Source organism: Ammospiza caudacuta, chromosome Z (genome assembly GCF_027887145.1).
Source record: "Ammospiza caudacuta isolate bAmmCau1 chromosome Z, bAmmCau1.pri, whole genome shotgun sequence".
NCBI classification, from domain to species: domain Eukaryota; kingdom Metazoa; phylum Chordata; class Aves; order Passeriformes; family Passerellidae; genus Ammospiza; species Ammospiza caudacuta.
This window is the reverse complement of record NC_080632.1, coordinates 16,729,368-16,743,333: the sequence shown is the minus strand read 5'-3', so window position 1 is coordinate 16,743,333 and position 13,966 is coordinate 16,729,368. Positions and strand designations below refer to the sequence as shown.

Sequence of the window (13,966 nt, the reverse complement as noted above, 5' to 3'; positions counted from 1 at the left end):
CAGTTTGGTCTCCAATGTGGACTTTTACAGGACAGAATTTATGCAAGTATCCAAGATTTTCAGTAGGCTTCCAAAGAGAACCTTTGTTGTTTTGAAACCCCCAATCAATTGTCCCCTCAGTTTTTGAAAGTCGGATGGGATCATAAAATAAATGCATTTTGTATAGGATATTATGATATATAACCAAATAGTATGAATTAACACACACGTGTACAAATGGATACATTCCACGTTTGGTGTGTACCTCCAGGCACTGAAATCCAGTAGCAGTGATCTGGTCAGGTTTCATGAGTTTCTGAATTCTCACTCTTATCATTAAGAACTGCGCAACACTGAATTTTAAGAGGCCCTGTCTTTCTTCTCTGCCATGACTCTTGCTCTCCACTTCAATATCACAATCTCCCCGTTAATCCACAAATCTCTCCTCATCTGAGAAGCAGAACCAGCTGAATGCTGAGTTCTGATCCCAGGAGTGAATGTCCAGGCCTAGTGCAATATCATTTTTCCAGTAGAGAAAACTGGGCATCTACAGGTGTTTTTGAAGAACAAAGCCCATATTCTAATAAAAGGTTGTTTACTAACTAAAAAAATCATTGTTAGCACATACAGATAATGGGCAAACTTCTGCAACTTTGGAACATATGTCAGTAACACTTGCCAAGTGGCTGAAAAGTTAGGTGACATGTCGGGCAATGTCTAACACTTGGACATAAATGTCTGTTACTCACTTGCCCTTAATCGGGTTTTTTCTTTCCAGTAGAGAAATCTTGATTGGTTTTATTTCTGTTTCTTTCCCTGGTGCCGCCAGGTTCCAGTGCTTGGACCGATCCTATTCGCATGTAAAAGATAAGAAAAAAGTGGGTAGTGACTTATCCAAGCATTTACGTCTAAATGCAACAGTCTTGAAAAACATTTAGAAAGGCTGTTTTGAATATGCTTATTACTATTCCCAAGAATTTGAAGAAGTAAGGTTTGAAAGCTAGAAAAAAGTGACAGCATTGTTTTAAACCTGACAGAATTACAAGTAACATAGCTGGAGAAAACACAGGTGCTTTATAAATATGAGTTCTTCAGTCCTCTTTGGCAGGGAGAAAAAAGCCTGAATTCATTTCTGTATTCTTAGATTTGGCATGCAAGAGTGGTTAATTGCAAGAGTAATGAATTGACATCTTCTCTTAAAAAAAAAAAAAATCTATAATTAAGAGATTGTACTCATGTAAATTGCTTTCTTACTTCCAAGCTGTATCAATAAAACATGGTCTTCCAGCAGACCTCACCAGGGTTATAAGAGACATGAAAGGGGAAATCTAGTGTCACTGGCAGAACCAGTACTTTGCATTGTAATTAGAAGTTTTTGTAAGTCAGGGGAGAGAGCTATGTGGTTTTATGTTCTTAAAGTTATTCTTCTTTATGTTGAAAGGTCCCATCATTCTGCAATGATGTTGATGATATTGACTGCAGATTGGAAGATCAGACACAGAAACACTGCTTGGAATATAATTATGATTACGAAAATGGATTTGCCATTGGTAATTATTGATTCCATAGGTTCTTAGCAATCCAGGTTTAAAGCAGCATGATTCTTGTCACAATGTCTTTAGTGAGATTTTCTTTTTTTTTTTTTAAAGTAACTGTGGTACTCATAAGATAATCAGCAATTGCATAAAAGGTTTTATAAAAATATTGTGGAACTTTTTGATGTCTTGTATCAATGCTGCTTCCTATATAATGTGGAGTAGAATTTCCTGGGATGCCTTATGGTGGGGAGGGAAAAAAAGCACACACACACACACACAGAGTCCTAGAAACCTGCTTGGTTAGCCTAGAAAGAAGGAACTTCTTAAAAACATAGTTTAAAAGCAAAATACTGAAAAGCTACAATAAATAGATTTGGAAGTTGTTAAGAAAATGAGGAGCATCTGTGATGCCAGTTCAGAACTCCACAGAATACTCACTGTGTAAAGTTGTATGCGCTTAAGTTGGCTTATTTGCTGTGAAAATACTTCCTGCATGCACAGGCAGATTTTGCACCATGACTGTGGCAATATCTGAGTGAAAGCCTTAACCATCCTAGTGGTTGTTCCCACTTTGGTTCATGCCAAAGTAAGTATGTTGTCATTTTCAGTCCATTTTTGTATGGCTCAGTGACTGTGTTGTACTGCTGTTATTCTTGGCCTTTCTGAGTCCTGTAAGGGTGCTGGGAGCAGAAAAGCTGAAAGTGGAGAACGTACATTACCTATCTTAGCAGGAGACATTTTGGCAGATCCACATCAGAATCTGTCATAGGACCGCGTCTCTTCCACAGGTTTATAGTGGAGTTACTTGGCAGAACTTCCTGCTTGTGCTCACCTTTTATAATGCTTTACTCGCAGAGCATTTGTTTGTGCTCAGACATGGGGCAGGTCTGGACATTCAGTCTGCAGTTGTCATCAGGGTAAGAATGAATGCTGATGACAGCTGGAACTAATCTTTAAAGGCATGTGGAAAAAACACTTACAGACGTGGAATTTAGTGTCCTATTCTCTTCTGGTTCATGTCAACCTCTTACCAAAATAACCTTGTTGCTCTTTTTGCCAGGACTTTCTCCTAATTTTACACTATGGAAGCAGGAGAGAACTCACTTCAAGGCATAAGAGACAGCAGTTTAGAAAATCAGTTGTGAAACACACAGTATTAAACTGTGGAGTTAACTTGTCCTAGTTACCACTGTAAACAAAATAATATTTGTGATGCTAACAGATAATCGGCAGATTTTTTTTTTCTTCATATCTTTAAAAAAATAATCTAGATCAATGAAATAGACCACATCCCTCTAGATTTAGTAATCATGAAAAAGTAGATTACATACACAAAATATCATGTTAGAGTGATGAAGGACTTTAGAGAAGGGTGAATTTGCCTCACTGTGTATAACAAGAAATGCCTGTCTGGGGGTAATACACAGACAGGGTGATGCCTTTTCTGAGAGGCCAGACAATGTTAGAACTGTTCAGGAGTTGTTAGTAGAAGATGCAGTGGAGACATGGCATAGTGTTAGTTGGCAAGAGGTGGAATCAAAGGCAATATGGAATTGTTGAAGAAGTTGCTGGCAGATGAGGGTGCATGTGGGGGTTCATGAAAGGCATGAAGAGAAAGAATTGCAATATGTGACTATTATAACTAGTTCTTTAAAGCTTTGACTAATTTCACCAGACTCGAGACCTCTAAAGTATCAGTCAGGAGTAAAATTTTTTGTTAGCAAAAACTCAGGTACAGTGGCCACTTGTACAGATTCAAAGCCAACACATGTCATCCAGAGCTTCAGACAGATTATATTGGAGTTGTATTTTAGAAATAAGTGAGGGTACTTATTTTCCACATGATGTTGATTTCTTTTTGTTTTTTTCTTAATGTCCCACAGGACCTGCTGGCTGGGGAACAGCAAACCACCTGGATTATTCCTATGGTGATTTTGTTGATGCTGTACAAGGAGAGGATTTACCCAAGCATCTCTCTGCCTCTGTAAAAGCAGCACCTGCTCGGGTCAAAAGGCATAAGCTGAATGTTCCAATGACTGACCAAAAAATCAAGTTAATATTTAACATCACAGGTGAGACAAGTCAAAGCACCAAACTTCTCTGCTTCCTTCTTTTTAAAATTTGTGTCTCTAAGAGATTCAGTAAAAATTCTTTAGCTCACAGAAGCCTGGTGAAGATGCAGATGGCAGTTCTCTGGATACATTTGATAACCCCATTTCATCACAGACTTTCTTCTTGAGGGAAAGATCACAGCCTCATTGTCATGGAGAGCTTTGTGCACATGGCCTCCTTTTCACTTTCCACTGACAAGCTTTAGTGCCACACTCTTGATAAGTTCCAGAGTATGCCAGAAGTTCTGACTGCAAAATTTGTGTGTTTTTTGTGTTTGCTGTTTATATTCCAGCTAGCGTGCCACTGCCTGATGAAAGGAATGATACAGTGGAACTGGAAAACCAGAGACGGCTCCTTAAAACTCTGGAAACGATCACAAACAGGCTGAATAGAACTCTCAATAAGGAACCTATGTATTCTTTTCAGTTTGCATCTGAACTCATTGTAGCTGACACCAACTCACTGGAGACCGAGAAAGCCTTTCTTTTCTGCAGGCCTGGTTCTGTGCTGAGAGGGAGAATGTGTGGTAAGCCAGATAACTTGTTTCTTATGTGTATTTAAAATCCTTTTGCAAAACAAGCTTTTAGAGGATGTTTGCAGAGGGTTATGATTTGACACAGTCCAGTGTTTGTGGTCTCCCATAACAATAAACTGCAAAAATGCTTTGCACAGTTTGACTTCCAAAGGATGTTTATATTCCTAACCAAGGCCTGTGGAAAAGGGATCCTTTGTACCCAGGATTCCACTCCCAGGGGGAAATCAGGCATATCCTTGCTTGGCCATGCAGAGAAAACAGTGCTTGGTATGCAGTCTTTTAACCCTGTTAGTCCTATGAGTGATGTGTAGCTAAGGTGGATATTGGATTCCATTTCTTGTGGATAATTAAATCTTTGCAGTGTTCCAGAGAGATATCTCCCTACCTGCTGGGGAACAGAGCCACATTTCATAAAACTTTGTTTGACTAAATGGGAACTCTGGGGGCAAGAGAGGTATGTAAGATTTTTCACTCTGAGGGAAACTTAGGTTTCCAATATTACATTACAGTCAACTGCCCTTTGGGTACGTATTACTCCCTGGAACATCTTACCTGTGAAAGCTGCTGGACTGGATCCTATCAAGATGAGGAAGGGCAGCTGGAATGCAAAAGTTGTCCATCTGGTAGCTATACCGAGTATCTACACTCTAGAAGCATCTCCGAGTGCAAAGGTAGGGACTTCTGTCTTATTGGGACAGCCACTTGTGAATTCTTGGTGACATCCTTTTGGACCCATGGTGGAAGTACTGGAATGAAGCTAGCATGTGAAATGAGGAGCAGTCCTAATTGCACCTTAATGTATATGGAAATATATAAGTTTTCATCACTGCTCTACCATGCAGGATGCCCAGGCAGAGGTTCTGAGAAGAGTTGGCCTTTGATGATTTGTTTAATTTCTGTCTTTCATTTCTGTATTTCATTTCTGTGATTGCATTTTTCAGACACTAATACACTTAAAATAATTCCATTGTCATCCTTGCCAGCCACTTTCCATCCTACCCTACAGTGCTGAGGCATTGAACAGCACAGAACCGCTATATGTTCATGAGTTCTTCTGAAAAGGAAATAGCTAGTTTGATTTCATTTTTATTGTCTTTATTGCCATTAGTTTTGTTGATTAAAATGAGTAACTGAGTTGCAGTAAGTAATCTGTGAGGCTCATTGCAGAGAAGTCACTTGTTAATAATTCATAATTGCACTATCAGTACGCTACCACAACAGTCTTTTTTTTGCTCTTTGTACCCATTAAGTCCTTCAGAGTAGAGTGTGGTCCAGAAATAAAATTCCTTGTGATGTGTATTGTGATTTCAACATTATTTTCAGAGATCAGAAGCCCTGTTTCCTGTTGGACATTGCTCAAACTTTCTGAACTGTTTTGCCTTATAGCTCAGTGCAAGCAGGGAACTTATTCACCTAATGGCCTTGAGACGTGTGAAACTTGTCCACTTGGAACATATCAGCCTTCATTTGGATCCAGGAATTGCATCTCTTGTCCAGAAAATACATCAACAGTAAAAAGAGGTGCAGTGGATGTCTCAGCTTGTGGAGGTTTGTAACAAAAAGGGTAATTAATTTTTTTTATACTAAATATTAAAAATGTGTAAATTGTTGTTTAAATATCAGCTAATGTTATCCAATTCATCTGCCTGAGACTGAATTCCTATTCTGGTTAAGTGTAGACCAAGGAATATTTCCATTAAAATGATAGGTCATTTCCTGTTACCAATTCCCCTCCTTCTGATTCTCATATAATGAGGAATAAAATGAGATATGTGATGGGTACCTAAATGAAAATTTTTCCTTACAGAAGAGAAAGGAAATTGTCACTATTATTTCTCCATTGTTTTCTATACAAAAGTTCTGAATTTTTACACAGTTTGCTCAGTAATTTTTTCAAAGAAGTTCTCCTCAATTGTCTTTGGCAAGCTTTGCCAGAAGAATTCCCAGGAAAATAGTCTGTAAGGATTCAAGGTGCAAAAAAGTCTTGTCTTTGTCCTTACTTCTTCTTGAAGGGGAAAAACCCAACAACTGAATCAAACAAACAAATTTTTAAAAAACCCCAACCAAACAATAACCAAAAAACAGGTGTGAAAGACAAAAAGGAAGTTCCATTTAAAAGCTGCCTCCAGAGCAGCAAAAGTAGTAGAATTAAATACTTCCCAGATATTGCCATAATCCTTTGAGAACAAGATGGCATCTCACAGAAGATTTTAATTAACGTTTCCCAGAGTTGTGAATTCCCGGCAGATTTCATCTTGTTCCTTTCAAATCTAAGAAGGCACTATGACAGGAGAGGAAAATGATAATAAAGAGGTGGAGGGAAGTAAGGTGCGCATGCAAGAGATCAGGCCACTCAAAAAGGTTTCCTTCCTCTTGCAGTACCATGTCTTGCAGGCGAGTTCTCTCGCACAGGTTTGACACCTTGCTACCCTTGTCCCAGAGACTACTATCAACCAGACCCGGGGAAGTCCTACTGCTTGTCCTGTCCCTTTTATGGAACAACAACCATTGTTGGTGCCAGATCCATCACCGACTGTTCAAGTAAGCCAAATAATCTCTGCTGCATGAAGTGATAAAGGGGAACATCTAAAACATATAGCCAGAAATAGTGCTAACAGAAAACATCCCACTTACTCTCTGGACTCTCTGTTTTCTAGCAGTGAAATTCTCAGCTGGTTCTGCCTACTGGTGCTGCTTCTGGCTTTAAGACTAACTCTGATGCATGCCAAGGCTCAATAAACAGAGTATACATAAGCAGTGTGTGTGTACATTTCCTATGTGTACTATACAAATATACTATAGAGAGAAATATATATATAGAAATATACACTAATACGTATGTGCATGCCTGTAACTGTATATAAAAAGACACAAAATATTTTTATGTGTACATACATGTATGTGTTTTAGAAATGTTTGTCCTTACATATTTTTGTAATGGGTACTGTAAAGTTTCTTTTTATCAAATTCACTTTTTTCAGAGTTTCTTTAGGCACATTGCTTACATGCACTTTTAATGCCCCCATGGAATAGGGACCTTGTTACAGAGTGTTATTAACAGTGCTTTCATATCTTTACTCTTTAGGTTTTGGCTCTACTTTTTCAGCAGCTGAGGAAAGTATGATGATGGTACCAGCCTTCCCAGAAAATATCAGCAAGCAGTATAAAGTCAGCAGTCAGGTAAGGACTGTTTATTTTAAAGTGTTATTTTCCAGTGCTATCTCAAATGAAAGAAAAAGCACTTCATGCAGCAGTAAACAAGTAAGACCTTTTTAACGGTAATTCTTTTGCTGACTGAAAAGATGAAAGGAATAGTTAAGAGGGGAACACTCAAACTCTCTTTGTAATCATAGAAGCAGTTTCATTGAACAGAGGAAGTGGCATCAGCTGTTGACAGCCTTCACCTGATGTATTAAGTAACTATTGCATCTGTAAAAGAAAAGTAAACTACATGGAAGAGGTTCAGACAATCTAGAAGAAATATATTGACTGTGTTCAGTCATCTGAGGACTTCCATTTGCTGAGTTCCAGAAAATTCTACCAAGCATCTAAGGCTCAGATGTAAAATCTTGAGTTTACATGTTATAACACAGATACACTTGAGAGGAGGCAAGCAGAGCTCCCTCTGTTGTGAGTACCCTCTCTGAAATATGAGTGAAATTAGTGTAGTGACAATGCTTGCTACAGATGCCTCCTTGCCCCCAGCCTCTCACCTCTAGTCTGTAACTTTGACAAGACTGCTTTGATTGAATTGGAATTTGGAATTGTGTAAAAAGGAGCAAAGTTGACTCGTGACAAATTTGGCCTGAACCATTATATAACCCAGGGACAGGAGACAAATTAATCTCCTGTGGTTTTAGCTGACCATTAACTTAAGGGCTTTGATGAATTTGGGTTTGCAAGAACAGGAGAAATAATGCCACATGGTGAAATTCCCTGCCAGGCCACCTAATGGCCAGCAGCAGGAAGCAGTAGCTGATGTAGAGGGATGCAAAGTGGAGAACTTGCATATAAATGTAGTTTAATATAAACTGTGAATCATAGCTCAGACAGTTTTAAGGAGATTTTGTTAAGTAAAATGTAATTTTAAAATAATATTCAGATTTGCTGTATTTTTCAGTAGGAAAAAGCCCACAAATCGTTAGCATGCTGAGAATACAAAGGAGGAGCTAGAAGCTAAAGCTGGTGACTTTTTCATCCCATCTTTCCAGAGTGACTAGTGGGGTATACGGTTTAAAACTAGAGTATTGTGCACCAGCTTTGCTGTAAGTGTATCATTTGTGCCTTTGGCAGGTCTTTCATGAGTGTTTCCTGGAACCATGCCACAATAATGGGACATGCAAGCAATTAGGAAGTGGATATATTTGCATATGCCCACTTGGATATACAGGTAAAAAAACTGGGAAGCAGGTGAAGTAGCTACTACTTCATGATGCCCTTAAAATGAGGATGTTTTAAGGAGCAAAGCATTTCAGTATAAGCCTAACTAATTGGACTATGCATCACATGTTTAGAATATACAAAAAATAGATACTTCTTCATGTCCTTGCTGAATTATGTTGTGTTTTGCAGAAAAGGTTTTGAATGGGATTTCTTTTAATGGAATTGGTGGATGTGAAAATCCTATGACTTGGCAATATTTATGATTAACAAAAGCTAGAAATTTGCAGTCTTGACAGCGAATTCCACCTGTACAGAGTCTGTACTTGTCTTCAGTTTTAGCTACCCAGTTGCTTTAAATCAAAGAGATGTCTTATAATCCAGCTGTATCAAGAAGTTACTTTTGATTGCCCCTCTCTGAAGCTGAAGTCTGTTGCCCAATGTACATCACACCTTTCTAACAACATTTGTCTTAGGTCTGTGTTAAAGCACAACCTAATGAAAAGATTATAAACCTGAATGTCCGCTAATGTAGGCAATTAATCACGTTTTCCTGCATTAGATAGTCATGGCATCCATTTTTCTGAAGAATTTTAAATTTTGGCTTCCAATTTTAAGTCCTTTATTTTGCATTCTAGGCTTGAAATGTGAAACACAAGTTGATGAGTGTAAATCATCTCCTTGTCAAAACAATGGAATATGCAAAGACGGCATTGGGACCTTTGTTTGCCACTGTCAACCAGGCTATTCAGGTAATTTGTTTCACTTCATAGCTTTTCTTCAGACAGGCTTGGTTTCTGTGCCAAGTAAGTAACACAAAGCACAAATGCTGTGTCATTCCACATCCAATTATAACAGGAAAACAATATGATCTACAGCTTAGAGTAAGGTTCTACTATATGTGAATGGGTTTTGAAATAAAAGGGCAAGCATCCAAGGACAGGGTGTGGGAGTGTGTGTGTCTGTGTGTGTGCATGTACCCTTCTCCTTTGTGACATTTCTGGTCTGAAAAGAAGGATAAGGGTTAGGGAATTAGTGAATACTAACAGAGGAAGTGCTTGTGAAACTAGACACAGCATTTATGTGGTTGCTTTACTGCAGCCTTAGGAATAAGTGAGTGGACTTGTGATTATATTTTTTCTCATGCGCATTGAAGGTATTGAAATTTGCAGGGAAACTAACACACTCGAATAGCTAGCCAAAACAGCGCCTGATTTCTAAATATGGAAATAAACTACTGAGGGGTTGATTTTGTGTGATTAAAAACAAGGTGCTGTGTTTTTCATTAGAAATGGTCCCCCCCACCGTTCATATTTATGACTATACATTTGTCAACATCAGCGGTAGCTGGATAGGTTTTTAAACATTATAAAGATACACAGTGACTTTGCATATTGATCCCAGCATCTAAATAACACAGATTATCTTTGGAGTGTTTCAGTAGTGCCGTCAATCACGTGATTTTGTCACCTGCTCTCAGTAACCTTTGTCATGCTCGTGGTGCAGTTTTGTTCTGCTGTCTACATCCAGTCACTGCAGCATGCAGTCTGTGACTGTCTTGATCATGCCTTGTAATCCTGCGTGTTCAAAGGTCTCCTGTGCGAGGAAGACATAAATGAATGTAGCTCCAGTCCATGTTTGAATGGAGCCCACTGTGTTGATGGCAAGAATGGCTACCATTGCACGTGTGCAGAAGGGTTCACAGGTACACATTGTTCTCTTTAAGTCAGTTTTACTCTTTCTGACCAAAAACTGTGTCTTCCTACCCTACCCAAAGTATTTCCATCCCGCTACTATATAGCAATATATATCTTATATGTTGATATGAATGTTAGTTATGGATGTTCCTTAGGTCCATCTAGTCTCTCAGACTCTCCATAGTGTAAATGTGACTTCAGAAGGATTTTCTAAGTGCTAGATCTTCAATTACTAATTTTGCCATAAACTTGCTGTGTGATGTTAAGGAGCTAATAGCAGCATTTTAATGGGTTCAAAATGTTGTTTTTAATTTCATTTAAAAATAAAAATATTTTAACAGTAAATAAAATGGTCTATATTAAAACTACTCCCCAATCCCATAGTCTGCTTTTACAGATTTCTATAACAAATACACATATCTGTTCATTATCATGTTGCCAAAAATCTTCACTATAAAATCACATGCAGTTTCAGTGCTTGTGACATAGGGCCTCTTTCACATCATAAATCACAGAATCACATGTTTCTGGCTTTCACATCTCTACTTTGAGTTAGGGTTTCAGCCAAATGTCTTTTATAGTAGGTTTTCATTAGTTGCTCAGAATAGTTTCTCAGGTGATTTCCTGGTTCACCCCAAATTAGTCACATTTAAATTTGACAGTTTGCTACATGTTATTTCTGTAACTGTTAAGATGGTTCCCATAATTCTTCTGTGTTTACTTAACCTCTGTTAATGGAGTCAATTCCAAACCTGCCTGGTGACTCTGATGTTTGCTTTTTCTCAGAAGATCACTACATCCTTTAAAAAAAGGAGATGGGTTAATAATCTTTTTTCTTAGGTTAATTCAATCCAGAGCTGTTACTTTGTTGGTTTCTTTTCCCCCTCAGGTGATCACTGTGAAAGGGAGATGAACGAATGCCTCTCCAACCCATGCCTGAATAGGGCTGTTTGTGAAGATCGAGTTGGAAGTTTCTCCTGCAAATGTCTGCCAGGTTTTACTGGTGTCTTGTGTGAAAGAAACATTGATGAGTGTCTCAGCAGACCCTGTAGGAATGGAGCTACATGCAGAGATGGTATCAACAGCTTCAGGTGAAAAACAGATGATTGATGTAATATAATGTGGAAAGTCAGACATGTTGAGGTTCCTCAGCCTTCTCAGATTTCAACAAGCATATTTTGGCAGCCCGATCCAAAATAAGTGGTCCCTTTATGAAGAAGAAGATCTTAAAAGACAAGAAAATATATCCTAGTGTCTTGACTCTTAAAAATTCCAAGGAAAACAGCAAAGAAAATATGCAGAGTTTGAAATGTAAGCATGGTAGGACTGCATGGTTTTAGTCCTGATCTTCCAAAAGACGTCCATTTTCCCAAACTTCAGAGGCGTATCTTGCTTTCCATTGGAATAATACATGATGACCAATTATGCACCTGGTAATACTACATTTCTGTAGCTTGAAAAGACAGGGATAGCTGTACATACTGAGCCTATAGAGGTTAAAATACAAACCCCAGTGGAAACTTCCAGCTATTTAATTTTATGATTTAGGGTATCTGAACTCAGATCAGAAGCTACAAATGCCATCAGAAGTGTCATATCCTAGATCACTGTATAGGTAGATGGGCCAGCTATTAACATCTGTGTTTAGTTTAGTCTTTTCCCTCCCAAAAGCCCCAGAAGTTTTAGTGCCTTTCAAGCACCTTGGTTTTCCAAGTATCAGTTTTGGTGTCTTTATACTGGCTTGGTTTTCCCTATATACATAGGTGACTATCTGAAAAGTTGAATACCTCTCATCATTAATTCTGTGTATGTAAGAGGTATGTTTTACTCATGGAAGTGTAATGGTTATGTCTCACAATTTCATATAAAAAATGTAGGCTCTTTAAATATTGTATTGTCCCTGTCTAGACATGTTATTATGCAGTTAATAGAGTGCATGCTTAAGAGGAATGACCTCTTAAGCATGCTTATTATGCATGCTTAAAGAGGAATGACCAAAATAAAATTCCATTAATTCTGTAGTATGTAATCTGTTGAATTTTTTTTTTAGTATTGTTATATACTGTTCTCATTGGCAGATCTGGCCTCATAGCCAGAACTCTTTGTTATGATGGCTGTCACCTTTGAAGTGTGCTTCTCTTCCTCCATAGGTGTTTGTGTGTGACAGGGTACACAGGACAGAACTGTGAAGTGAACATCAATGACTGTGCCTCCAGTCCCTGCTTAAACCAAGCCACCTGTGTGGATGCCTTGAACTCGTACGTTTGTAAATGTCCCCCTGGCTTTACAGGCAGCAGGTGTGAAACAGGTACACAGGACTAAGTCTCAGAAAAAGGTGGCTTGACTAAGTCTCTGTGCAAGATTTTCACTGGCTGGGCTGATTTCATACAGCTTCCCCAGAAAGTAGCTAGGATGGTGGGACTGTGAGAGGATGTGTGTGTGACTGCAGCATTAATAAGTGTAATTGCAGACAAGTAACAGCATGTGTCTGAGTCATTTCTCTTTTCTAAGGCATGGTTCTAGCTTTTTAATACCCCGTAGGTCTATTGAGTTTAATTTGTATTTGCTCTGTGTATCTGGGTAGATCTTTCTGTTTCTTGTATTTTGTGTAGGGCTTTGTATCACAGGGCTGGAGATTAGTAAGGGGTAGTCTTAGCTTCAGAAGTCCTAAAGGCATAAAGTTCCCTACAGACAAAAGAGTATCAAGTTTGCTGTGGACAGGTGGCACGGGTCACACCCATAGCACAACTTCCTGGGGGATACTGGAGACCACAAGGCTCAAATCCCTCTCCCCAAAAATTATAAAGTAGCCAGTGAATCTCTAAACAGAAGCCATGCTGATTTCCCAAAGACAGTAGAAGACATTTACACCTGCCATCCTATGTCAGAGTTTAACGCCTACCTTTCAGGAGAGCTCCACTATATAACATTACATGTAGCATCCTTGCAAAGCATGTCACTGTGCATTGAACAGTAGCACAGAAGTGCTGTCCCATACCAGGCAGTGTATTTCAGTAAGTCCAGAACAGAAAAATCTTTAGTTATTTTGGGTTTTTTCTTCAAAGCTTGATTAAATGGAACCAGGTGATTATACGTCTTTATGTTGTTGGATGGTAAATGGATATGTCATTTCAGTGATTCAGTTCATGTTATTGCTAGATAAACAGCGTCTCTTCTGGATTTTTGTCTTCAAGCACTGTATCTTAGCCTTGGAAAGCTCTGTATGCTGGCTGATGTTAGACTACTAAAAGTTCTTTCTATCTCTATTCAAGTTATTGAATATTTTTGTGCAGGACTGCAGTCCACTTTATTGCATTTGCTTAGATTTCATTGGATTCTCTTTCCATGTTTGTGTGACTATTGTTCTGAATACTCTTTGTCTTCATTGCAGAACAGTCCTCTGGTTTCAATCTTGATTTCGAAGTCTCTGGTATCTATGGATATGTCATGCTTGATGGCATTTTACCATCTCTTGGTGACATCACCTGTACATTCTGGATGAAATCCACTGACACCACAAACTATGGGACTCCCATTTCTTATGCAGTAGAAAATGGAAGTGATAATGCATTTCTTCTGACTGATTACAATGGGTAAATCACAGGTTTGCTTTTCTATAGCTTACAGATGTCTTGGATTGATCAAGGACGTGTAGAACAGAAGTTTGAATGTAAGCTTTGCCTACTTTGGAATAGAAAAATCTGCATCCAACTCCCTTGACAGAG

At 38.6% G+C, this 13,966-nt stretch overlaps 1 protein-coding gene across 2 annotated transcripts in view; it reads left to right on the top strand.

The window, feature by feature from the left end:
* SVEP1 (sushi, von Willebrand factor type A, EGF and pentraxin domain containing 1) overlaps positions 1-13,966 on the top strand; it is a 118,273-nt gene that overhangs the window by 55,953 nt on the left and 48,354 nt on the right. For both annotated transcript variants that reach the window (XM_058824354.1, XM_058824352.1), the window contains exons 14-26: positions 1,421-1,529; positions 3,401-3,589; positions 3,922-4,155; positions 4,674-4,835; positions 5,551-5,712; positions 6,544-6,705; positions 7,250-7,344; positions 8,458-8,554; positions 9,183-9,296; positions 10,136-10,249; positions 11,131-11,332; positions 12,392-12,549; positions 13,633-13,834. In XM_058824354.1, the coding sequence (XP_058680337.1) occupies positions 1,421-1,529; positions 3,401-3,589; positions 3,922-4,155; positions 4,674-4,835; positions 5,551-5,712; positions 6,544-6,705; positions 7,250-7,344; positions 8,458-8,554; positions 9,183-9,296; positions 10,136-10,249; positions 11,131-11,332; positions 12,392-12,549; positions 13,633-13,834 (2,000 nt within the window). The remainder of the gene's footprint in view (positions 1-1,420; positions 1,530-3,400; positions 3,590-3,921; positions 4,156-4,673; positions 4,836-5,550; positions 5,713-6,543; positions 6,706-7,249; positions 7,345-8,457; positions 8,555-9,182; positions 9,297-10,135; positions 10,250-11,130; positions 11,333-12,391; positions 12,550-13,632; positions 13,835-13,966) is intronic.